At 42.9% G+C, this 25,825-nt stretch overlaps 3 protein-coding genes across 7 annotated transcripts in view; 1 reads left to right on the forward strand and 2 right to left on the reverse strand.

Moving 5' to 3' along the window:
* Positions 1 to 4,223, reverse strand: part of RSF1 (remodeling and spacing factor 1) — a 64,092-nt gene extending 59,869 nt beyond the window's left edge. Inside the window, exon 1 of the mRNA XM_027741066.2 lies at positions 3,916 to 4,223. Coding sequence (XP_027596867.2) covers positions 3,916 to 4,117 — 202 coding nt within the window. The 5' untranslated portion in view covers positions 4,118 to 4,223. The remainder of the gene's footprint in view (positions 1 to 3,915) is intronic.
* A 220-nt stretch (positions 4,224 to 4,443) lies between these two features.
* On the forward strand, positions 4,444 to 13,898 carry AAMDC (adipogenesis associated Mth938 domain containing). 4 transcript variants are annotated; one of them, XM_027741089.2, is made up of 4 exons: positions 4,444 to 4,487; positions 8,099 to 8,249; positions 11,408 to 11,503; positions 12,236 to 13,898. In XM_027741089.2, the coding sequence occupies exons 2-4, from the start codon at positions 8,118 to 8,120 to the stop codon at positions 12,374 to 12,376; spliced, it is 369 nt and encodes a 122-aa protein (XP_027596890.1). In that variant the 5' UTR covers positions 4,444 to 4,487; positions 8,099 to 8,117; the 3' UTR covers positions 12,377 to 13,898. The 4 variants fall into 4 exon arrangements, with proteins under 4 accessions (XP_027596890.1, XP_039235966.1, XP_039235965.1 ...); XM_039380032.1 differs by lacking the exon at positions 4,444 to 4,487 and adding an exon at positions 4,592 to 6,914; XM_039380031.1 differs by lacking the exon at positions 4,444 to 4,487 and having other exon boundaries at positions 6,948 to 8,249; positions 12,236 to 12,491.
* A 3,559-nt stretch (positions 13,899 to 17,457) lies between these two features.
* The window catches only part of INTS4 (integrator complex subunit 4), a 33,585-nt gene continuing 25,217 nt past the window's right edge, over positions 17,458 to 25,825 (reverse strand). For both annotated transcript variants that reach the window (XM_027741087.2, XM_027741086.2), the window contains exons 18-23: positions 25,539 to 25,669; positions 24,567 to 24,626; positions 22,723 to 22,882; positions 22,274 to 22,417; positions 21,458 to 21,578; positions 17,458 to 19,102 (exon numbers count right to left, since the gene is read on the reverse strand). In XM_027741087.2, the coding sequence (XP_027596888.1) occupies positions 18,909 to 19,102; positions 21,458 to 21,578; positions 22,274 to 22,417; positions 22,723 to 22,882; positions 24,567 to 24,626; positions 25,539 to 25,669 (810 nt within the window). In that variant the 3' untranslated portion in view covers positions 17,458 to 18,908. The remainder of the gene's footprint in view (positions 19,103 to 21,457; positions 21,579 to 22,273; positions 22,418 to 22,722; positions 22,883 to 24,566; positions 24,627 to 25,538; positions 25,670 to 25,825) is intronic.

Below are 25,825 nucleotides of genomic sequence, written 5' to 3' on the forward strand. Positions count from 1 at the left end.
TGGGGTGAATAAATTCCTCATATTGGTTTCCCTATTAAACTGTCTTTATCTCAGCCCGCTGGTTTTCTCACTTTCACTCTTCTAATTCTCTCCCCCATCCCACCAGGGGAGTCAACAAGCAGCCGAGTGGGGCTGAGTTGCTGACTGGGGTTAAAACACGGCTTTTTAATAAAACCTACAAGAAACCATTTAGTTTTTGAGGCACATAAACTAGCGAATTTTGTGAGTTAACACTGTTAACCATCTTGACAGACACTCAACTTCACTCCTTCCCAAGAAGTTTGTCATAATTCCAACCCAAGTCACGACATTGTACTTAAAACTAAGCATTCATAAAGGCAAGATAATTATTCGTCATAAAATAAAATCTTCATCAGATAACTACAGGTCTTATTACTTTGTTTGAATAGCTACAACTTTCAAATGAGCCACCAGCTGGAAAAGTTGAGCTGTTTTATCATACAGCCTTTGTACGAAGACTATTTCCAGGGCTACCAGTTTATCCCACTATTAAAAAGCAATGGGTGAAATCAACACCACACATTCTTACTTTCTATTCAAGTATGTTTTATGTTACCCACTAAATCCCAAAGAACAGTTTAAATTGGTTTGTGCACCTTAAGACCATACCTGTGTACACACGGTTAAAACATCTAGCCTGCTACTAATTCAGGTTAATTTGGTATCTAAACTAGTCAGACTACTTTTGAAAACTATTCATACCCAAGCGCTGCTGTCCTTACTATTTGTCTTGAAATTCTCAGCTAGGAGAGGCAATACAGCAAAGTTTAAGTGCTGTCCAAGCACTAAAAAAAAAAAAAATCTAAAATCCCTCTAAGAAATGACTGATAGCTTCCTAGCTGTCAACATCTGCTCAGCATCCCTTCCTGTGAGGGAAGGTTGTAGCTTGTTGCCTTAATAAGGAACAAGTTCTTTGTTCTAATTATTAACAGGGAAGAAAATATGACTGTTATACAACTACTGAACAACATTCAAACTTAAGCCCTGAGTTCTCCTTGGGGCTCCTAAAATAAAGGAAATAACTTCTGCTGGCATCTCCCAAGAGAAACTCTTCAGACAAGACAATATAGGCCATGTTTAAAAAAAAAAAAAAAAAACAACCATAAACAAAACTTTAAAAAAAAAAAAAAATTAAAATTACAACTGCTGAGAATCAGAACAGTTTTAAAGATAACTAAAAAAACCCCTAGGCTATTGATTCCTTTTCTTGATTGCAAAATTAATATGGAGAGGAGTTACAAATAGCTGTTATGTGGCAGTTGAGATTTAAAACTTGCTCCAGTTTTTAAGAAATTCAGGAAAAAACGCCAGTACTTTGGGATTGTGTACCTATTTCCTTAGATTTTGTTATGTATTACTGCCATTGTAAATCTACTGTCAAGCAATGCTGGTATCAAAAGTGAAACTAACTGTATATAACTAAAATCAAAATCCCTTTTGCATTCCGAGGAAAACTACATACAGTTGGTAAATAATAGACATTCAGAAATAAAAGAGCCACTTCCATTTTCAATCTAGGTTTAGTAACTTTATGACTTGTACCCTTAAAAACACCACCTTGATTACTTGAAGTAAAAATCACGTAGAAAAATCTAGTAACTGCAGCTGTTTTTGCAAGAGCACAAAATACTCCAGGTAACAGGTACCAGCACCACAGACCAAGCCCAAGGAGCCAGTCATATCAAAGGAAAAGAAAACACCTGTCACACCAGTCACCACACAAAGTATCAAGAATCATACAAGTTTGTTTTTCACACCTCCACACTTTCTTTCTTAGAGATGACAAAATGCAACCAAACACATCATCTACACCAGACACAAGTAAAAAAACCCAGCACTTCAGAGAGTATATTTTCAGAAGCTGCATCTCCTCCCATTTTGGGGGGGGGAAGGGGGAATAACCCGCCCTCTGCCAAACAGGAAGGGAAAAAACAAACAGAGAAAAGTTTAAAAACTTGGCAACTACCAAATCAATCCATAATGCAAACTCCACAAATAATTCAAAACCTTTTCAGAAGAGAGTTATGCAGTAAACATTATCCTATTGACAACCCCTCCCACCCATCATGCAATTAAAAGTCATCAGGACTTTATTTTTTGTTTGATCAAAGGTATATACACTCAGAACACAGGTTACCATCTCATCCTTTCATTTTTTCTGCATTTCACACAAGAAAATTACTATTGCACACCCAGTGACATTGTGTCACAGTAAAAGCATTAGTTTTCTTTATAGACGTTACTTTAAAAGGATTATTTTTGTTAAAAATTCAAACTTTTAAGTGCGTTGGTGATTTTTACAAATACGTTTTGCAACAGTTTGACAAAACAACATTTTTTCTAATGAGTCCTTTATATAACATAAGAGGTACAGGAGTGGTGGGGAACTGAATATAAATACATACTTCCCAGAAAGTTAACCCTGTTTTAAGAAGTTTGCAGATTTCAGCTGTCTTTTTTTTTTTTTTCATATTGACTAGGCACCAGACAACACGAGGAGAAAATACATTAATCTTATTTCATTTTATTTCAGCAGTTGATGCTGTGAACCCACAGGCAGGACATCTGCACTTGGCAGAAAGCAACTTCCTTTACGAGAGGAAACACCTACACGCCGATTTAATGGCACACGCCCCAGATAGGGTGGGTTTGGAGGGAAGGAGGCGAGAGCGGGTGCCTTCTGGGGGAAAAAGCAGGGTCTGCTGGACCAAAAACAGCCCCGAGCTGGGCTTCTCCAGCAGCAGGAAGTTTCCAAGGGGCCTTGCCGGGCATGCGCCGTGGGCTCCATGGTCTCCCTATGTGGCAAGAGTGCAGAGGCAACAACCAAGCGAATAACAGAGACAAGAGATCAAGAGCAACAAGCTCCCTCCCCTCCGTATTTCTACGGCTGCCTCCAATACAGCCCTCCTTCCCCGGGCTGATCTCTCGGCCCAGGCCCTCCCGCATCCATCGCGGGGAGCTGGAATTAAAGAGAGTCAGGCAACCAAACCTGCTTCTGGAGAGAGGAGGGGAGAGGAGGAGCAGCTTGAAAGCAAACGGCGGAGTGCACAACCCATCCCTCCACCTCGCACGTCTCAGGTGGCGGCGGGGGAGCAGCCACAGCTTATCCCCCCCGCAACTACAGAGGGGATGAGGGAGGAGGGGGGAGAGGAGAGGGATGGAGGTGGCACACAATGGCTGGCTGTGTTTGTGGGGAGGAGACGGCCCACAACAGCAGCCGGGGGAGGCTCGGGGCCTCCCCGCGCCCCCCATTCTTCATCCCACATACACAGAGAGGAAAGGGGCGGGGGGGGAGGTCAGTGGGGATCAGGACATTCCCTCGTGTGTGCGTCTGTGCGTGTGTTCCCTCCTTGTTTCGGCCGACAAGCAAAAACAGACAGATACATTAAATATATAAGATATATGGGGGAGGGGGGTTGTGAAACGACCCCCCAAGCTGGGGGGAAGGGAGGAGATGGAAGAGAGAGCGGCTGCCAGCGCCAAGCTGAACGAAAATAGTTATTTCAGCTTATACCTCCTTTCTGCAAGGAGTCCCACCCGCACAGAGCTCGAGAACGAACCCAGGGCAACGTCGGGGGGGAGGGACGAAGGGGGAGTCACAGGCGGCACTGAGAGCGAGGAGAGGGGACGGGCGAGGTGCCCCTGCTCCTTCCCGTGCCCTGCCATAGGCCGCCCCCCCCAACAAATAGCTGCTCCCCCCTAAAAAAAAGCAGAGAGCGAGGGCTCCCCTCCCCCCGGGAATCCCAGGCCCCTCCTCTCCCTCGGCGCGCTCCACCCCCGGGGCCGGGAGGAGGCGGGGGGGGAACAGCCCCGGCCCCCCCCCCCGCCCCCTGGGCCCCCCTCAGCCGGCCGGCCCGGGCTGGGCGGGCGGGGGGACGTGTCGGGGTCGCTCACCCTGGTCTCCGGGCTCCTGCGGCGGTTGCAGGACGCGCTCCAGCTCGGGGAAGGGCAGCTCGGGCAGGTCCAGCAGGGCCCCGTAGCGCTCGAGGAAGGAGCAGACGACGGCAAAGTTGGGCCAGGAGCCCGGGCACCGCGGGCCCGCCGGGGCAGGGGGCGGCGGGGATGGGGCCGGAGGAGCCGCCGCCGCCGCCGCCATCTTGGACCTGGGGATGGAGAAGGAGCTGGGGAGGGGGAGGGAGGAGGGGGCGCTGCCGGGCCGGGCCGCCACTATCCCACAATGCACCGGGGGCACGGCGAAGGCAGGGGAGGGCAGGGGGCGGCGGCCAGAGCGGCGCGAGCCAGCTCCCCTCCGCCGCGCGCGGCGCGGGGGAATGAAAACAAGGCGGGGCTGAGGCGGGGCGGGGCGGGGACGGACCGCAGGGCCGGCCAATCGGAGCGGGTGGAGGCGGGGAGGGTGGGGAGCGCTGGCCAATGAGAGGGCGGTAGCTGGGAGGGCCCGCCCCCGCCCCCCGGGGGCGGGGTGGAGGCAGTGCGCGCCGGGGCAAAGGGGCCGCGCGCTCGGGGCGGTGAGTGCGGCGCGTCAGGGAGTGCGGCGTGAGGGGCGGCAGGGAGGGAGGGCAGGGAGACTCCGGTCCTGGGCTGAGCCTGGGCTTTGTCACGGTACCCGTCCTCATCCCAGTCCCCGTCTTGGTCACGGTACTGGTCCTGATCTCAGCCCCGATCCTGGTCCTGATCCGGGTCCTGGTCCCGGTCCTTGTGCCCCGTCACGCAAGGCCAGGTTTCGAGGGGTTCCAGAGCTGTACCCTCCCTTCTCCCTTTTCCCGTTCCCATTCCGTGGTGCTTCCCTGGGTTCTCTGTCCTCGCCTCCTTCTTCTTCCCACTTTGTTCCTAAAGTGCCGTCCCCACCTTCTCTTACCAGCGACCCCCTTCCACCATGACCTCCCCGATTAATTCGTCTTGACCAGACTCCCCGGCGAAGTGGGATTGCCGAATTCCCAAAATATGTTTTCCTCCTTTATAAACTTGAGATCTTCCCCCTCCCTACCTTAAATTTCTCCCGACCTTTCTACTTGCCTTTCTGCTGTCTGTTTTTAATCCTGACCTGCCTCTCCAGCTGCTGTATCCCCTGGAATGGGAATTCTCTCACCTCTACCTCCTGACCCTGTTCCCAGGCAGTGCTGGAGAACCACATTGTCTTCTGATTCCTTACAGGGGTTTGTTCTGCCCAAAATTTCACGTACACCAATTTTCTCTTTCACTTTTATCTTCCTTGGTCTCGGGTTGCCCTTTGGATTTTGTGAAACATTTCTTTCCTTCTGCAGTGTCTCAATAAAATATTATCAGGTGCACTGCCCTTGTTCACCTCTTTTATTCTATTTGTCATTGGTGGGTGCTGCTCTGGAACAGAAGACAGGTGTGCTGGCAATCTCAAAATCCACCCCCTTGCGCAACTGCACTTCAATCTCAAGTTTCTTCCATTTCGTTCTCAGCTACTTTTGTCTTCTGCCATCCTTAGCCACTGCTTCATTTCTCTCTTTCCCTATAGTCTCCTGGCATAAACTTGGATTTTTCCTCGTTTTAAGTTCTGCTTCCTTTATTTCTGATGTTTTTAAACTTTCATGACTTTGCTTACAGAGCCCCGAACCATTTCTCCTCCTTGTCTCTTTGTGTTTCGACTACCGCAGTTTACAGAAATTGCTATTTTAGGTTGTACTTTCAAGTCATTCAGTTCAAGATCTCTTTTATTTTAAGTGTTACTATATGTTTTTATACTGTACATTTCTCACAGTCAGTAATTTAAAAAAATAATTTGTCCAAGAACTATTTTCCTACTCCTTGGTGATTGGACCATGCCCTGCATCAAAGAACGTCCAAAGTTCTTGTCAATAAGTTCATTCTTATTTACTCTAGTCTAAGATACTCATATTTATTCAAATAGCCTGCCCTTACTGATATTCTCTGGCAGTATTATGGGAAATAGTTTTAGATTACCAATTTGTATTTATGCCGTGTAAATTTTGTTTCTTCATTTCTGCTACTTACTTATTTCTGTGCTCTTTGGAAAAGATAGCGTGGAATCTTTGCTCTCCCATTTGCAGTTTGTGCCTGTTTGATTGCACAGTTCCAGTCTTGTAGTACTGTTTGGATTAGGGAAGTTGATATTCCTGATCATTTTATCGTTCATTCACCTCTGTCCAACCTCCAGGTCTAATTCCACCATTTCCTCTCAAAAGTAGTACACTCAAAAATTATTTTCATTCTTCAGAGCCAGGTTCTGGGGGGTTTGTTCCACCTTTACTCTTCAATTTCATTTTGTTGGGACTACTGCTGGTTATTTCTTCAGCTACAATCTCCCTTCAGGCAGACTTTTGGAAAAAGAGTCATACAAGCCTTTGTTTGAATCCCTTGCATCATGGATGTGTGATGAGAGAATCTAGGATATATGAATCCAAGCAAGTTCCAGTCCTCTGTAGCTTCTTGCCTGGCTTCCTTTTCGGCAGGACATATGTGCCACAAACGTCACACAGGAATGAGAAGGAAAAGAATCGCCTCACTATCCTGTGTGAGAAGCACCTCTGGCAAACTCAGTCCTATGCTGGATCCAAAGTAATGCCTTTTTTCCTTCATGCAATGTTTTAGGCGGATACTGAGAGCTGCTCCTGGCAATCTGAGGAGAGCATGTCCCGTCTAGCTGTGCTGTGTCTGTTGCAGCACGTGCAAGATGGGAAGGGAGGCTTCCAGGAGGACTGGAAACCTGGTCATCCAAAGATTTCTCTTTTGCAAGGGCAGTGCCTTTAATCTGTGCCACCAGGGTTCCTATGATGAATTTACACAATTCAATTCCTGGTAAATTTAAACAACTCAAAAGTAAAGGATGAAAATCTGTGTATCTGGAAGGATCTGCCACAGAGATTTTCTGGATTAGCCAGAGGTGGAGCCTCTTTTTACTGCAGAAACAACCAGTTTTCTTCATAATGCGGATTTCAGACCAGGTGAACTGGAAGGGCGGAAAGGTGACTCTACCCCTGAGATGTGTCAGTGGACTGCCATGCTGGTCTAACACACTTCCAGCGTATATCATCACCCTCTGATTCCTCTCTTTTCCTCTACTGCCCGAATCACACCAGCAATCGGACTGGTGTGCAGTAACATGAGGGACTGTGAGGAGGGTGAAAGCTTCCGCGGTGAGATAACGTGGTGAGATAACACGGAGAGATAACACAGTACTTTGTGAGGCAGAGCCCCTGCCCTGGTGGTGCCCAGCAGTGCCTGTGACAGCAGATCCAAACATTGCTGCGGCACACACCAAAAAGCAGTTGGTCTATAGCGGCACCAATAAGGCTCTGTCTAGTTCCAGGCAATAGACATCAAAGAAAGATGCATACCAGTTGCTGGATGCCACAGAAAAAAAGGAGGAAATAAGGAGAGATTTAGAAAACATGACTGAAGGGAAGTTTATTTGATCTAAATGAAGGGGAAAAAAAACTGAGTGAAATCTTCAAGAAAACAAAAAAAAATTAAGCTGTTCTACTTGTCCCCAACAGAAAAATTTAGAAACAATGGGTTTAAGTTGAAACAATGAAGATTGAGGTCAAACAATTAGACAAGTTGCTATTTGGATGTATAACTATTGTGGGAGACTTGCCCTCTGTCAGGAGGGATGGGGGAAAGAAGGTTTGACCCCTTTACACCCCTGGAAGTCTTGTTTGCTGTAGCAATATGGCAGTGCCACTGTTTGGTTCATGGCTTTTCTGTTGTGTTTGTTTGTTTGGCATTTCTTTTTAGTCTCATTTGCTACTTTAGTGAAGCCAAAGAAATAGTGTAGATCTCAGATATTTTAGGAAATTATTATCGTCTTCATTGTACATTTTAGGGAGAAGATTAAAACGCAGATGTGAGAGGATATTCTGGCACTTGATCCCTGTTGATAGTTTTAAAAGTTGAACACCCAGTACAGATTTAGCACATAAAATGATTTGCACAAAATCCCCAAGAGGACTGGTAATTCAACAAATCTGCTGATCCTCAGTTCAAGTCTGTTGTCACAAAGTCACGTGGATGAAGTCTGTAATAGTGTTTCCTTCCTAGCTCCTTGGGGCAAGGACAGAATTTTCCGTTTTTATTAACGTGCTGCATATGTTGGCCTGATGTTATATATTAAATATCCTTTTTCCAGACTTTGTTTCAACTTTGTGATGTCTTCCCCTGAAATTGCTTCCCTTTCTTGGGGTCAGATGAAGGTGAAAGGCTGCTCTACAACATATAAGGACTGCAAAGTATGGCCGGGAGGAAGCCGGACATGGGATTGGCGAGAAACTGGGACTAATGTAAGTTCACTGTTTACTACCCTGCATTTAAAACAGGACTCTGAGAATGGTCCAGAGAACAGTTCCAGCAAGAAATTCAGCGAGTTACCTTTTTCTTTCATCTAACCATTAGACTTTGCCTGGTAAGACCTGAATGTACATTTTGGAGGTGACTGTGGAGAGGTCAGAGGGCTGCGGATGCACAGTGTCCTACATGCAACAGGATGTAGCAACTGATGCCACGAGTCCTCACAGCTACCCTGACCAAATAACAATCACACACCTTAGAGCTTTCAAACAACATCCTGCACCTGGCTAAGAGGGCAACTGTCATAAGATGCCAGTAGCAACCTCTCTTCAGACCGTCTAAACAAAAGTTGTCTTGAGTGAGATAGGAAAAGAAATTATGAGAAGTAAAAAAATCAAGAGTCACTGACCTTACATGTTTGGAAGACAACAATGCGTGTGGTTTAGTTTATATCCTTTTCCTTGGGGTCTCTTGTACTTATTTCAGAGGAAAAATATGCAGATGCAGTGTCATATGCACTAGTTTCTGTGTGAAAAGCTCAGCCTGGCTAACCACACAGTGACTTCTCTTGGAAGCCTTATACTAAGTGCTTGCCCTTGTAATTTTTGAAGTTTATCTGTAAATGCAATCAGAATTGTATAAAAGTGCATGGAACAGTGTTGATGTTCCAGATTTAGAAGCAGTATTGAATCTATTGCATTAGGAACTCAATGTTGATAATTCTCCCCATATTAGAGCTTGCACTGGCATAGATGATTGGCTAGAAAAAAAAAGTTCCATGCTTTCAAAGCAAAAGTTAAAGCACAGAAGAACTGTGTACTGACCAAGGCTTAGACCCAGCACCTGCAGCTATATCCACGCAGAGGATACAGCTCTGTTGAATTCATTTTGACACAACTGAAGTGCAGAACCTTTGGTTTCAGAACTTCAACTGTAGTATTTGGGGGAACAGAACTTTTTTAAGCCATCAGAGCTCAATTTATGCAGAGTAAGTTTATGCCAAGAGAAAGGTGGTGCTGTCGTGCAAAGATATCTGCACCTTGCAGAGAGAAAGGTAGCTGTATATGTAACCTTTTAAAATGTATTTCCTTTATGGTCTGATTATAAAAAACTAAGTTTTGACTGGCTGTTCAAAGGGCTGGGTCATGTGGTGAGAGTCACTGTTTGTTTGACAGTGTGTTTTCCTGGTTTATATGCACAGGACTGGAGAAGCAGAACAGATAGGGTAGCTGAAAAGTTCCCAACTAGTTTCCAGCTCAGTCACAGATCGATATTCATTCCAACCACTGAAAAACTTTGGTTTCAAATTATAAGTATTTATTGACATTAAGAAGTTGTGCTTTCTTTTGGAAGTTTCTAGCAACTGATATCTTAATGTCACAGATAAAATCTTTAAATCCACAAGTTTTAGAGTTCTGCAAATGAAACAAGAATAAACAAGTCTATGTTAAATTAAAATTGCAGGAGAAAAAATATGGTTGGGTTCTTTGGAGATGTAGGTTTTCTGCCGTCCTTTTTTATATAATCAGGAAGTAAAAAATATCTATTTAGGGTTTGTTGCCCGTAAAGCTCCTGCTGTAGGTCAGTCCTATCCTTGCAGCTATAAGGAGAGAGGTGATTTGCTTTTAAAATGAATAGCAGACAACAGATATTAAGAATAGAACTAAGCTTTTCTAGACTGCATCTCCAACTTGAGAAGAAGTGTAAAAAAATTGATCAGTAGAATTCAACAGGTGCATTTTCTGCATGTTTTTTTATGATGTACTACAGTGTGCCTACTTTCTTTGAGCGTGTTTTTCCTGAGGTAGATGGAACTGAAGTTTGGGAAACAAGCAGTGCTGGTCATGTCCCACACTCTAGTTGGAGATAAATTGCGTCCTCTCCTTCTCTGCTGTCACACTGCTGTTTCGTATGGCATTCTTTCATCAGGAAAATTGTGTAACTGGCCCTGCAAGGTTCTGTAGCTAAGCACTAATAGCCATATTAGACTAATGGTCCATATGGTTTAGTTTAAGGTAGTCCTGTGAATGATTCTCATGGATCCCTTCTGACTTGAGGTATTCTGTGATTCTGTGAACTTGGAGAACCATAGAGGTGAATCATCTCTGTTACTGAAACTTCAGATACCAGCCAGGCTAAAGACTTTCTCGTGGAATAAGCTTAATGCACTCATTGGAAGTTGCACTCTACCATGGAAGGCTTCGGGAGATCATTTGTTTCAGCTTGACAAGCCTTACTTGCTTACTTACTTGAGTTTCTCTCACTTGAAGTAGAGAAACTCTTCTCAGACCTCTAAAAAACTTCAGAATTCTACTAAAAAAGGGGGGAGAAATAGTGTTTATGGTTTAAAAATAGAAGTGCACACCAAAGAGGGGGCAAATTCTAGCCACAGGTTGTACTGAGAAACTGAATCCAGGAGAGTTAGTGTGACATAATAATATTTTATTTTACTATTGAAGGTGTATTTATGGATTCATATGTTTAAAGTGTGCTAGGAATAAATGGGTGTGCGTCTTTAAAAACTCAGTTAATGTATTATGAAAGTTCTTTCCTTCTTGGAGGGGCTTGGTTTCAAATATTCCTTTCTCAAAATAAAGAATAGTGCAGAAATGGAAGCTGTTAACTGAAATGAAGCTACCCAGTACATTTCAGTCCTCTTTGGTAAATAAGATTTGCAAAGTAAACAAGAAAATAATCATTTTAATTATTTGAGGAGCTCTTTGTATTTAAAGTGAGTAAACTTTGGCTTGCCACAATCTTTCTTACAAAAAGATTTTGTTAATTTGAAATCAAACAGCAGTATGTTGCCATTTATTGATTTCACTTTAACTGTTAATATTTATAAAATGCCAGTAGTTAGACATAAATGTCTTAGAAATGTGTAATGTATCTTTTTTTTCTTGACTGTTTCATAAGGAATTATAATATAGCCATCAATAGATTAACTGTCATGCTTCATCTGCATATAAAATACCATTTTCAGTTTCTAGTGTTACCTTCTCTCTGTATGCAGAAAAGAGGGTTGTGTTACATTTTGGTATGGCTAATTTACCCTGCTGCTCTGTGAACAGTTTCAGAGCACACAGACACAGCTTTCCTGGTTGATGCTGTCAGTATAGCAGACTATTATTTTCCTTCCCTGACAACTTAGCATTCTCCAGGAGTGCAGCCCGCTGACCTTGAAGAAGTCGTCAAGAAGGATGTTAAAACTGTGGTGATTGGCCGTGGCATGAATGAGGCTTTGCAGGTAGGTTTTTGTTCTGTGAGAAGCATAAACTAGCACTGTTTTTTTTCCTCTCCCTCTCATTAGGGAAAAAAAATTAAATTGAAGATGCTCCACTAGTACGGAGAAATTCAGGATTAGCATGACTGAGCTCCTGTCAGGGGTCCCTCTGAAAGAAACATCATTTGAGTTCCTCTGTATTAGTGTCAATGTCGAGCAGTAAACAGGTTTATGTCCTGCTACAGGAGCAACTGAAACAAGAATTTTTCAGTGTGTCATTAGTCCCCTCCTCTTGCAATAGGTGATAAACTGGCTCTCTGGCCTGCTGTGAATACTTTGATAATTCGGCATTTTTGTTACTAATGTTGCCAGGGTGTCATTTCAGCAGATAAACTAGCTACAGAAAGCTCAGAAGTGCTGACTTTACTTCATGAGAAACAACTCTTTAGCTTTCTGGTGGGATGAGTAATACTTTATTTAGATTAAATACCTTTAGCTCCAATTCTATTTATTTTTGCAAGAAAGGACTGCATTTTAAAGTGTGCTAAGGAGATATATGAGGTGTAGATATAAAAGTAGCTTTATTTAAGAGAAAAAATTAAATCAATCTTAGAAATATCGGAGCATATTATCATTTTGGCTATTAGCAGTTACTTAAGTGGTGCTTAACAAATGGCATCAGTGTTCTTCAAGCCTTCCAGTGTAAGGGGAAAAGAATCTAACACTTGCTTTTCCCATTTCCTCTTCTCTTCTGAGGTTCCAGCATCCACCGTGGACTATCTGAAGAAGAACGGGATTGATGTGTTGGTCTTGCAAACGGAGAAGGCTGTGGCAGAGTACAACACCCTGGCTGCTCAGGGTGTCAGAGTGGGGGGAGTCTTCCACTCAACCTGCTGAAGCCTTACAGCTCATCCCACCTCCCCGGACTGCAGCCAAATCACGGACACACCTCTGCTGAATCAAATTACAGTCAACAGAGCGTGAACTTAGGTGCCAAGGCATCTGTGTGCTGACAGTTATTAGTTCAGGATTTAAACAAATTGAGGGTTCACAAAATGGAGCTGGGAATTAAATTATTTAATTACAGAATAATTTCTGCATATTCTTTTAAGATTGGCCTAACCTTCCTCTGAAGGCTGTCCGTAGTCTGGTTACTTAACTTTTCACCTGTTGACTAAATCAGAAGGTTATGTTTTGAATACTTTTATTAGAAAATGTCCCAAAATTACATTATTGGCTATTGGAATGCAGCCATAAGATAGCTGATGAGCACAGTCAAGTGGTAGATCTGAAGCAATAAGGAAGCACTTTGCCACCACTGGATAAAGTAGTTAAAAATAAAACAAAATTAAAAAGTAAACTCAGAATATGCAACTTTGCCTCCTGCTGGTGACTTCAGTCAGGATATTTGCTAATTCGTGAACATCACATAATGTAACACTTCTAAATTTTTTATTGAACCTGACAAAGAGGAAAACATCTACAGGGTATAGACATAAAATATGGGCCCTAAAGAATGTTCTTATTAATTGCCGGTTCTGAGGATTGAGTTGTCCAATACATAGCTATTCAGAAATGCTTAAAATCATCTGAAAGATGCGTTACAAAATCAGAGTTTGCAGCAGCATATAACGTTGATCCTTAGGAAATCAGTCTAAATTGCTGCTAGCAAGGTGCTGCTGGTAAGCTGGGGATGGATGTGAGAATTATTACTGGTTGTCATAATCTGATGATTTAAATGCTGCACCAACAAATATATTATTACACTGAAAATTTAAAAAGTTCTCTTGGTTGTTGTTCTTGGTGGGCTTCTATTAATATTACCAGATACAAGTAGATCTTTTTTCCCACCAGGCTCACTATTTCTTGTTCTGTGCATATTGATTTTTGTGTGTATTAATGAAAGTACAAAGACGAGGCTGTACAAGCCCTGAGGCACTTGGTGCTACTCAGGCAGTAGCAGAGAGGCTTAGATTGATATGAGAACACAATGACTCCCCCAAAATACTGTGTTCTTTTTTTGTTTATTTGCTGTAGTAATCATTCAAAACCTTTTATCTGATAAAAACCAATGTGGTGTAAAAGTAAAGGGAAAGTGAGTACTTGAAAGTTTTATCATGCAATCTCCTAATTACAGCAATGTTTTCTGTTAGTGTAGCTATATTTGAGGCAAAATCTTATCTAACCCAGCAGGAACTGCCTTTCCAGCCGCATCTGTGTTCTGTGATGCAGCAGCTGGTAAAATGCTCATTGTAGCTACTATGATATTTTTCTGAATAACTTGCCTGGCGTGAAGTAGAAGGTGAACCACTGACCTAGAAGACTGTGGTCATCCCAAGGGAATGCCAGCAGAACGAGTTCCTACCAAACCACAGAGTGTGAAGGCTTTTTGCATTAAATGTTGTTATATTACAGTGAAGGTGGTTTGACTCTTGATTGTGGTCATATATTTGCGTTATTTTGTCAGCTTTTGGGCCTTAAGGCAGCCTCAAATAGGAAGAGGCTTTGTAAGGCTTTGGCTGAGAGGACAGTGCAGTACTTAAAAAACTAGAATGTGAATTACACTGTAAGAACTTGAGCAAACACCTTATCTTTCTCCTCCGGGTTATTTTTTTTTAATATATTTTCATGTTAATGTGGCACATTAATGGTGATGCCACTTTCACCAAAACTGCTCAGCCCAGGTTCTGCATTTGAGAAAAACTGTGGGTTCCTCACACTGCTGCTGCTACACGATTCATCCTCCCAAAAGGCATGTGAGGAGCAGAGCCCATATTGCATTGCTAGGTGACTTTCAGAAGTGAGCCCTACCCATTGTGCTGCAGCCTCTTTATTCTTCCCTTCATCTGGCAACTCGTAGGATACAGAAGATTCCACTTCCAAAACAGGGAGCTGCAGTGTGCAAAGAAGTGGATTTCTGTTTTTAAAGGCAAACTGCTAAGTTTCACCACCATCAGTACAAAATTTCAGTGTCAACAAGGAGATCATCTGCTGTAAGCCTTTTCCATCCTTGTCTTCTATTGCTGCTCTCATCACAGCTTCCTGAGTCAGCGTTGTCAGTTCCCAAAAAGCATCTGCTCCACTTGGGCTGCTCCAGTCCCTGAAAGCCCGATTTCCTTCTTGGTGCCTGAAATTGCTTTGCTACATGGTGGAAACAGCTGGGACCGATTCATCAAAAAATTCCACCAGAGCTCAAACCAGTGTCTTTGTTAAATTGCTGCTTTCAGCTAGAGCCATAAATAATTCATTAAAATTACGGGCTCATCTCCCAAATCATGGGAATGCACTTTTATAGTGCAGGATTTCTCACATACACCATTGCTCTGCCTCCCACCAGGAAAACTATGTCCCAGTAGGCAGCGAACTCCCACCCTGACACTGAAATTAAAGCCGAGCTGCGGCTGGGCTGGGAGCCAGGAAGATTCCACCCCAGCTGCTCCGCCGCCCAGCGGGTCAGTCCCCAGCCCTTATCTTTGTGCAGCAGCATGTGCGAGCTGGCAGCCAGGACAAACAGGCTGTAAAGAGGCTCACTGACACACCGAATGCAACACGACCAGCATTCTTAAGGGACATCAGGCAGGAATTGTGCAAAGCGTGGCATCCAAGAGCCTTCAACTTTGTTTTGGAGTCCCACTAATATGGCATTAGCAAACTGTAAAGTAAAAAGACAGCCTTTCTGCATTCCTGGTGCCTGCTACTAAGAATAAAATGGAAGATGCAAGTGAAATAAAACGAAAAAAGTGATTGTAACTCAGACAAGTGAAACAGGATTCCTCAGGAAATCCATTTCTGTCAGCTGGAACCTAAGATGACCTGCACAGTACAGTGCAGAGTACAAGTCTTATGAAGAGCAGCTGAGGAAGCTGGGAGTGTTCAGGCTGGAGGAGGCTCAGGGGGGACCCTATCTCTCTCTACAACAGCCTGAAAGGAGGTTGTAGCCTGTGGGGGGTCAGTCTCTTCTCCCAGGTAGCAAGGGACAGGATAAGAGGAAGCAGCCTCAAGTCGCACCAGAGGAGTTTTAGACTCGATATTAGGAAAAATTTCTTCCCCAAAAGAGTTGTCAAGCATTGGAACAGGCTGCCCAGGAAATCAGTGGAGTTGCCACCCCTGGAAGTGTTCAAAAGACATGTGGATGTGGCATTTGGGGACATGGCTTAAAGGTGGGCTTGGCAGTGCTCTGTTAATGGTTGGACTCGATGATCTTAGCAGTCCTTTCCAACACAAATGATTCAATGATGTCATACAGTCCGATTTAAATGCATGCCCTGTTCTTCTGTCTTCCCAAGAACTTGCTTTGTACTTTTTGCACGGAGTGTACCTGCCCACTTAGGTCTTTTGTACTTTTTAAAATAAGGGAGGTGAAAGCTACAGCAGGTCCAAGTTAATGTCTCATAGGCTTCAACTTTGTTCCCAATACATTTATGCATTGTTTTAAGAGCTCTTGACTCGATAATTGCATTATTTACTTTCAAATTGGCCTAATGAATTTTGGCCAATTTCCCATTGAATTTCCCATACGAATTTCCCATTAAATGTATTCAGAGTTGGGCTTCCTCACACACAGATGCCATGTGTAATTAAATCCAGAAAGTTAATGGTAAACAGGACAACACATTTTCACACCACTAAGCTACACCTCTTTCATATGAGGTCAGCCTTTTCCTTGCTCTGCCAGATTCTTGACCCTCTTCCCTTACCTCTAACTAGGAGGTACAGTGCAGAGGTGAGGGCTGTTTGAACATGGTTAGTTTTTAGCAAATTATTTGCCCTTCCTTTGTAGATCGCTCAATCTCCCTGTGGCAGCAGCTGTACTGGCACCGAGTTCCTACCCTTGGAGCCATCTGAGAGAACAGAATCTCCCTGTACTTGGCTGATTGTGATCTGAAGTCCTCTGTTCCCTCTTCAACAGAGATGAAAGATGCAAATTATCTTTGAGCATGACTACAGCCCTTTGTTTTTCTTTTCATTCTGAGATCAATCATCTTATAGGCTATTGCAGGGCAGAAGCCCAAAAATTATCCAAAATAAATGACAACTGGTGAATGGGTAGAAATGATTCTGAGATGACACAAGGTCCTGCAGCTCCACAAAGAGCGTGAACTCCGGTATTTTTGAGAGCAGAAAAACCTGGGCATGGAAAGAAAGAGCCAACATCTAGATTTAAACAACTACAGTAACACGTGCTTTTTATACAAATTTCCTTTCAGATTTCCCATATATTGGAACATGGCGTGAAATGGTCAGTCCCAAGCACAAATACAGGCTGGGTGGAGAAGGGATTGACAGCAGCTCTTTTCCACAGCCCTTCAGTATTGGATTCCCGTTGGTAATACAGAAGGCAATTGATCTTTGCCTAATACGTTGCATGGAAGGAGCTCAAGGACAGCATGAGGGGGAAAAATGGTAGAAATTTGATCCAGTGCTTAGAAAAAGAGAGAAAGATGCCAAAATTCTGATATTGAAAATATGTGCTGTGCCTACCGCAGCATCCATTATGGCCTGGAGCATATGGACACCATTTAAATTAGAAACTTTACTGGGATGACAAACTGCAGAAATACTCGTGAAGTGCAAAAATGAGAGGAAGAAAAAAAAAAGTCCGTAATGAGCTCACTCAACTCGTAAAGCATCCGCCCAGACACAGAGATACATCAACCCTGCCTGCCGGGAACTGAACTGAGGATGCCAAAGTCAAGTCAGACAATAACAACTCACCTGTCAGAGGTGCAGAAGATTTTCAAAACAGCGCCCCAAAGGTGAAACACCAAAAACCAGTTTGTAAGAGCAGAAGCACTAAGAAAGGATATTTAATTCAAGAATATCTAAAGCAGCAGCAAAGTTTAATGGCTATGAGCCTTTGCGCCACAACGTCAGTGCTAAAAAATTAAAATCACAAAAAATGTGCAGTAACTGTATTAGCCAAGTACCATGCAGGCATCCATGTTCAGTCATATAATAAAGAGGAAACAGAATAGCACGAGTTTTCCAATTTTATTGCAGGAAAGCACATAAGGGGTTATTATTTACACTAATCTCTGCATAACTGGAAAGTATTTCTTCACGGCTTTGTTTACTTGCTAAAAATACATCTTTAAAAAAAAAAACAAAACCCCAACTGATTTATGAACACAGGTAGCATTTGGCTGCTGCACTAGAATGTTTCACACATTAAGTCCTCCTAGAAAATCATACCAAAGGATTGCTACAAATCATAGGAGGTTCCTCAGTCCACTAAGCCTGGCACACAGAAGTGATGCACAGACACACTTCCCGACAGGAATGCCAGATGGAGCACGTTTTAACTAAGTTCTTGTTCCTCCGTAGTCCCAGCTCACCTCCAGAAGGGAACACTGACAAGTTGCTTGACTGCTGCTTAATTGAGAGCATGTTCAGCTACTTCAGCTGATCAGAAAGCCTTTGAGTGCCAAAAGTACTGCTGAGTTGAAAAACGTAGATTTTTCTCATCCTGCTAAGTATTGGTTCAGGCCAATGGAAACAGATCCTGTAAAGCTTAGTGCAATGTCATTAGGAATTTTCCAACTGGTACTTGATCACGTTGTTCCTCAAGATGTACAAATGTGCAATAGGAGAGCTGGGTTACATCTCAGGTATGGAGATTGTTCTACTCCATTTCACATAAACGAACAAAAGCCATAACAAACTGCTCTGTTCCTGTAACTCAGCTAAATTCCATGTCCTGCTGACTGAAGTTCTGCTGCTGGCACGAACAGGTTCTTTCTCCTCCTGCACCATGAACAACCCGTGCCCTCCCCAAAGCTGTACGAGCTTCAGTACAGCTGTAGAAGATGTAAACCAGCTCCAGATTTAGCCTATGGCAAGTGGCAATTTCCCTCAGAGGTGCAGTTCCCATGTAAGAACAATAGTACTTTAGAATATGCTTTTTTACTAAGAAATTAGGTACCAGTGCACAAATGCAAGTTTTAGACACTAAAAACCAAACCAAACCAAAACAAAAAACCTCCACAAAACAAACAAACAAAAAAGACCAAATCCAAACAAACAAACCCCCACAAACCCCTGAACTCCTCAGCTTCACTTAAGAGTACTGTAAAAATAACGTTGATTTCTGTGCCCAAGCATTTACATAGTAAATACATAGCAGAAAACGTACAGGCCTTGGAGAGAAATTTTTGATACATAAAAACTGAAGATATGGCCCAGTGAAATTACTACTGCAATGCTGATTGAGAACTGTCCTGTTTTTGTTAAGTTAATGTAAAAAGACCTGCATTTTCTTGAAATCACTCTTAACTAGCTGAATAACTCTGCTGCTGAGGAGACCAACTGTTCTTCAGCAACTTTATTTTGATGTCTGTTTTGGCTTGGTTTGCTCTCTTGGACAGAGCATCTTGTTTTCTTGTAACCCAACCTAGCAATCCCATAAATAGGTTTCTTTTAGCAATAGACTTCACCGCCTGGCAGGTTTGGGCATGATATACACCTTGACAGGTTTGCTGAATGGTATGGTCCCCTCTATGCCATTTTCAGATGGCGGGAGAGTCTCCAAGCTCTCACTCCAGGTAGATTTAGGAATTCTAGCAGATGCCTTGCTCCTGTTGGAATTGTAAGCCAGTAGCAACCTCACTTCAATCTGGCATGGCTCTGCAGAGAAAAAGAACAGAACAACCCAAACATGACTGTCATTGCACAGCAAACCAACACTGAATGGATTTTATACCACATATGCTGGGTAAGTACAGAGCCATTCTGGTCTGCCCAGAATCCAGTCTGGTGTCTGAAAACACAACTTTGCCATTACTTTTGGCACAGCAAAACTAAGTACTGTTTCAGGTTCCCCGGCCTTCTTTGCCATCACTTAAAAAATCTCACCACTAACTTACTTTTAAGTTATTTTTAAAAGTTGCAATTTGTAACTCCAACCAAATAATAAAATCATTAAAATCCCCACAGAACTTGCAGGGCCTGCTCACTGGATTTATGGCAGGATCAATCCAGATGACATCTGATAAGACTTGTGGCACAGGAGATAACTTGAAGATTCTCTTCTGTTGGAGGCTTTTGCACTGCAAGACAGCCTCTCCCTCTTTCAGCAAGTGCAGCTAGGCAGATATTCCTAATCCTGTACATAGGATGATTTCACTTTACTCTTCTCACAGTGGTCACAACCAAATCGGGATTTTAGTCCACACAGTATTACTCTCAGCAGCCTGCTGGACTTAACATGCCCAACAAAATTTTCCTTTCTAGACTGAAAAAGAGATTCTTTTAGGTTTTCTTGATGGACTTGTACTAGTTTTGGCTGGGATAAAGTTAATTTTTCTTTATAGAAGCTTGCATGGTGACATGTTTTGGATTTGTGACCAAAATGGTGTCAACAGCATAGGGATCTTGTAGCTATTGCTGATTAGTGTAATACCCATGAGTTTTCTCATGTTGCCCTTCTGATTCTCTTCCCTGTCCCACTGGGGAGTGAGCACCACGTGGTTTGCAGGGCTTAACTGTATACCAGGGATAACCTACAACAGGAATACGTTAATGAAACTACTGAAACCCACAGGATTTTCAGTCACATGCAGTGGAACTCCAGCCGAGACATCATCAGCACCAGACAGAACACAAGAAATTACCCTCTTTCACAGCTACCCCACAGTTCAGCAAACACCTCCCTGAGCTCACCTTTCACACCACCAACTCTTCTGTTATGTGCAGCTTGCAGTCACCTCTGTCACTTCTGCTCTACACCCTGGCAGTTAACCCACGCTTTGCACCTGGGCGTTCTCCTGTGCTTAGGAAAGCACACCCTTTCTACTGGCCTTTAACGAGTTTCATTGTCTTGAATTAAGGCAATTTCTCCACTTTGAATTCTGACCCTGTTTCCTGAGCCCCTCCCAGCTCAGTGTCCTCCCCCTGTTTTATATGCTTAAGTGCCTGTGTCAAAGTTAATAATTAAAAAAATGGCTAGAGGAGACACCAGAACAGAATCCCTTAGGGCCACACGTAAAATGCCCTTCCAGTGGATGCTGCAGAAGTAGAAATAAGGACTTCATTCAGCTCTTTCTGGTACAGGATCAACCTTTGAACACAGATACTTCCAGTCAAAGAAACAATACCATGTTTTCTTTTCCAAAACAAAACAAAAGACAGTAGGATGAGTAAGTACACCATGGCAGTGCTATATAAAAAGGAGTATGTGAGGGAACATGGCAATAAATAAAATTCTGTTGGTTTAAAAAAAAAAGATCACCAAATGCAATTAAAAACTGCTCAGAAAAAAAACCACTCAGAGACCCCCCCTCCATTTGAATAAACGTGAAGAGATTAAACAAAGGCAGGACAAAGGGAGCTGTGAATGAAATACTCTGCTTTTGTTTCAAGTCCACAAGGCAATTACTGAAGTGCTTCCATGAGGGAGTGTGAACGACAACTGAGACTGAACATGAATGTTGGAGTCACATATTTCATCAGAGCTAAAGGGTGGGTTTTTAGGGCATTAAAAGGGCGAAAGTTTAATCAGCAGTGCAATTGTACTGCTGTGTACATACAGTTCCAAAGGTTCTCTGCCATGCTCAAATACATGTCAGATCCGAAACAATTAATTCCAAGGAGTCAGTTTACCATGACTCCTTGCCTTTACAGGAGGATGCAGACCTGGCTCCTGCAGCTGATCCTGCTCTGCACAGAAACAGGTGAACTCACCTTGAACATGGCTGTGCAAAGGCTCTCAGGACTCTCCCAAGAGAGCAGCCCCTCCAGTCATCTCTGGAGCAGCAATGCCCTGTCAACCAGGGAGACATAACTGCTCAAAGACTGTGAGAGCACAAACCTGATCAACACTAATGGCAGCATCAACCACAGCTTAGACTCTAGGATCCTCAGAGCCCCCAAGACTGTGGGCATGTACATCTTATGTGCCAGGGAGCGGGATGAAGCAAGACACGCTCCTGTCTTAGAAGAGTGCAGCCACACAAACACAGGAACTTGAATCATTTACATTACCTGTCCAGGCTGTGTGTGAGAGGTAAACCTGAGTTATCAGTCTGTGCCTTCCAGGGCCAGGATTTCGGAAATCAGCTGGTTTAGGATGGATTAGCTGTGCTTGTCCATCTGGATACAACACCTAACGAAAAAAAAAAGAAACAACTGAATGACAATTGTACTGGGGATCTCACCATGTGGACTACTTAGGTAGTTTCTGTTTGAGTTGGGAAGGCAAGGACGTGGGTTTTAGCTTGGAGCCATGACAGAACAGCCACATGCCAGCCATTCAGAACCACAGCACAGGGGGAAAAAAACCCACATTGACATCAGCTTCTTCCTCTGCATCATAACTGAGGTTTTAATCCCTTTGTTATGTGGTGACGTTGCATGTTTTACTTAGATATTACCATGCCTACCTCCTCAGCTGCATTTGAAACTAGTGATTCAGCAGCAGGGAGAAAAGCTGGAATACAGACAGACTAGAGCCTGCATATTTCTGTGCTGTTTGGAACAGCATCTTTTGCTCCTCCTTCTCCCACTACATCAGCTGGAAGTTCACCAGCATTTGTTTGTGTTCATGTCTGGAACATGCCCAGTGCACGTGGAAGCACACAATGACATCAAAGTACTCAGAGCAACCTCTCAGGAACTGCACCCAAGTCACCTGAGCACCCTGTAGACAAGCCAGTTTCTGAACATGTGGTCAAAACACAGGAATCCAACATTGTTACTAATAAAGCACATAATTATTTGCAATTTAAAACAATTGTCATCCTTAAAGAAACTCCCCCCAAGACACAATCTTGTTTGCATTTATGTCAAGTGACTTCTTACCTGAACTTTAACAGTTCCTTGGGGATCTTGCACATGTTCCAGAGTTGCATCAACATCCAGTGCCACAACCAACCCCGATGTAAACCTCAGGGGATTATCAGATTCACCAGTAGGCTCAATGATATTTGCAGTAGCTCTATGGAGCTGTTAGGGGCAAAGTGATTGGCAAAAAAAAGGAGGTAGGGGAAGAGGAAAGAAAAATATGTAATTACTGCTGTCCTTAACAGAGCAGTGCATGAACCTTGCAATTTTTAGATACTGCCACGAATTGTTAAGTTTTGCATAATTTTATCAGTAGTGCTGAGTAAGAAGATGAAGCCTTTGAAGAAATAACACTTGTAACTGACCAAGAACCTGAATTCTAAAAACTTCATGGTATATTAGGAACTAGTCAGATGCTGTGACAGTCCACAAGGATATTGCATTCTAATTCTCTGTGTTAAACCAACCTGCTCTGGAAGAGGAAGGTGGAGGAAGGTACTTTGTCGCAGTGTTGTCTGAAGAATCTTGACCACTTCTGAAGGCTTAGACGTCACAAGTCTGGGCATTAAGTCCAGCAATTTATCTACAAAACTGCCTTGCATATGTGGGAGCTCAGAGATGAAACATCTGTGATAGGAATAAATTAAAAATCAAATACTTTTTTTCAACTTTTTCTACAGTACTGTTATTTTCAGTCTAGCTACTTAATCCTTACATTTTGTTATAATGACAGAATTAGACACATACATTCCTCTTGTGACGTGCATCTCACATATACGAGAAATTATTTTGGCTAATTGTGTTGGGACCGTGCTGTGTGCTCAAACTGACATCAAGGGCTATGTGGTGTGGCCAGCAGGTTGAAATAGGTGATTCTCCCCCACTACTTTGCCCTCATGAGACCCCACTTGGACTACTTTGTCCAGCTCTGGGGCCCCCAACGTAAGAGGGACATGGACCCACTGGAGCAACTTCAGAGGAGGCCACAAAAATTCTCAGAGAACTGGAGCATCTCTGCTACGGAGACAGGCTGAGAGAGTTGGCATTGTTCAGCCTGGAGAAGAGAAGGCTCTGAGGAGACTTCATTGCAAATTTTCAGTACTTGGAGGGGACTTAAAAAGAAGAGGGAGAATAACTTTTTACACAGGCAGACACTGACAGGACAAGGGAGAATCATTTTAAACTACAAGAGGAGAGATTTAGATCAGATTTTAGGAGGAAATTCTTCACTGTGAGGGGGGTGAGGCACTGGAACAGGTTGCCCAGAAAAGCTGTGGATGCCCTATTCCTGAAGTGTTCAAGGCCAGGCTGGATGGGGCTCGGAGCAATCTGGTCTAGGGGAAGGTGTCCCTGCCCATGGCAAGGGAGTTGGACTCAGATTATCTTTATTGTCTCTTCCAACACAAACCATTCTGTGATTCTATGATTTTATGACTCAGAAGGGACTTGGATAGGTAGTCTAGAGATGCAGGTATCCTGAGCAAAATCTTATTTCCGATAAAATTCACATTTATTTGTATTCCATATGCTTGGCAGTTGTGGCTAGTTAACTGATGAGAAAAGGGGACTGAATTCACCCATACGCTAATGTCTATCTCATTTGATAGCTGAAAAACAGAACTGTTCATTTGCTTTACATCTTTTCCTTGCATCAAGTCTCAGGATCAGCAGAACTCATCACTATTTCATAGAATCACAGAACCACAGAATAGTTTGGGTTGGAAGGGACCTAAAAGATCATCTAGTTCCAACTCCCTTGCCATGGGCAGGACACCTTCCACTAGAATCGATCTATTCATGAAAATTGACAATTAATACATTTATTCTCCCTGAAAGTAAAGGTGACTAATAAGAGGTGGCAAAAGTAGTAGACAGGGCCAGGAAAGATACTGCAGAATTCTTGTCTGACTTACTGCTACATGTAGAGTATGTCAAGAGTAATCAGGTTTTTTATTAATCCGTGAAAGGTCAAAGTGCATCAGGACTCTCGAAAACAGAGTAACAAATGAAATTGAAGTATGTATCACAACAGCATCCACTTAAGGTAGATAAATCCTTATAAATACAAGAAAAAAAATCAGGTTTTCTATAAAAAATTAATTCATGTTCCTGAAGTACCAGCATAATATCCTGATGTTAAGTATTTCAACTACAAAGCTTCTTCTTGCTTTATTATTATCCCATGATAATTCCCAATGTAGGACAGCAGGGAAGGCAGATGCAAAGAGATGAAAAACAAACAGAATATCCCCTGTTGACAATGGTGATAGAACTTTCTAACATAAAGTGAAGAAGCAATGGAGTTTGTCACCTCTGGAAGGAATCCACTTCTTGTAGAAATTTTTCACACATCCCAAAAAGGGGTTCAACTCTGTAATGAAAATAATATTCCTTGGTTTAGTTTTAAAGAAAGAAAAACTGCTCTGTGGCTATAAGCATTTAAGTGATTTGGAAACCCATTAAAGCTCCTAAACCCAGAAAGATCTTAAAATTTCTAGGCCAGAAAAGTGTTCCTCACATCTATATCCCCCCTCTCACAGAAAAACCTTTTTGCATAAGGCACTAATTAAGTTCCCAAAACCACTGTTAGAAAATATTTCCAACTATAAAACAAGAGGTTAAAAGGCAAGTATATTATGGACCTCTGTGGTAACACAGTAAATTGATGGCAAAAAAACTCAAAACAAAGCAAACTATTTAGGACACCAACTACTTTGCTCTAATTTCACCAAATGCAGTTCTAATTCTACAGCCATCAAAACCCATGTGCCACTTCATTTTCAGCAGCCAAAACGAACCGCTCACAGCCTCCTGTGTACCTAAACCAAGCATGCACAGGAGCAGTTTGTGTCTGAGTCACACACACATTAGCTGCAGATCAGTCAAGAAGACGATGCTTTTCTGATGCTAAAAATTCAGCAACTAATACTTAATGAAGCAAACATGATTAGTGCATTATTCTGATACCTGACTTTTTCTCATTTAAATAGGTTCCAAGTATCAATTCTACAACATTTTTAACCTATTTATATGCTCACTGCTGAGAGAACTCAACCCCCAAAACTCATCTTCCTAATATTGTCATTTAATTTATGATTGTGTCACTGTCCAGTTATACCAAAGGCAAAAGAAGGTTCTTCACCCTGAATTACTTTAGCAAATGGTTATTGGCATGTCGTCATGTTTTGTGTCTAATTTACCCTTGCTGTTTTTTTAAACAAAGCTCAAGGAAACTAAGCTTACAGCTAACCCTAAGAAGACCCTTTGACCAGGTCATCCTTACCCTCTAGTGGTACGTGCAGTCACAATAAGCTGCAAGGCCTTTGCTTGCAGTCTCATGTGGTGAATAATGACCACTTGTCTACTTTCCACTCCACTGTACATGAACTCCATTTTGTAGGTTTCTTCCAAGATCTGTCAGACAGACACCACAGGGATAAAAAACCATCAGACTGCTAAACTCTGGTACAAGCACGACCACAGTCTGGTATTTTCCCTCGTATCAAGAAAAACATTAATACATGAGTCTCATTCTTTTGGTGAAATTCTTCATGGTGTAAAGTGGTACCT

This window comes from Pipra filicauda, unplaced genomic scaffold (genome assembly GCF_003945595.2).
Source record: "Pipra filicauda isolate LSUMZ 115617 unplaced genomic scaffold, ASM394559v2 scaffold183_size1465899_pilon, whole genome shotgun sequence".
Lineage (NCBI taxonomy): Eukaryota > Metazoa > Chordata > Aves > Passeriformes > Pipridae > Pipra > Pipra filicauda.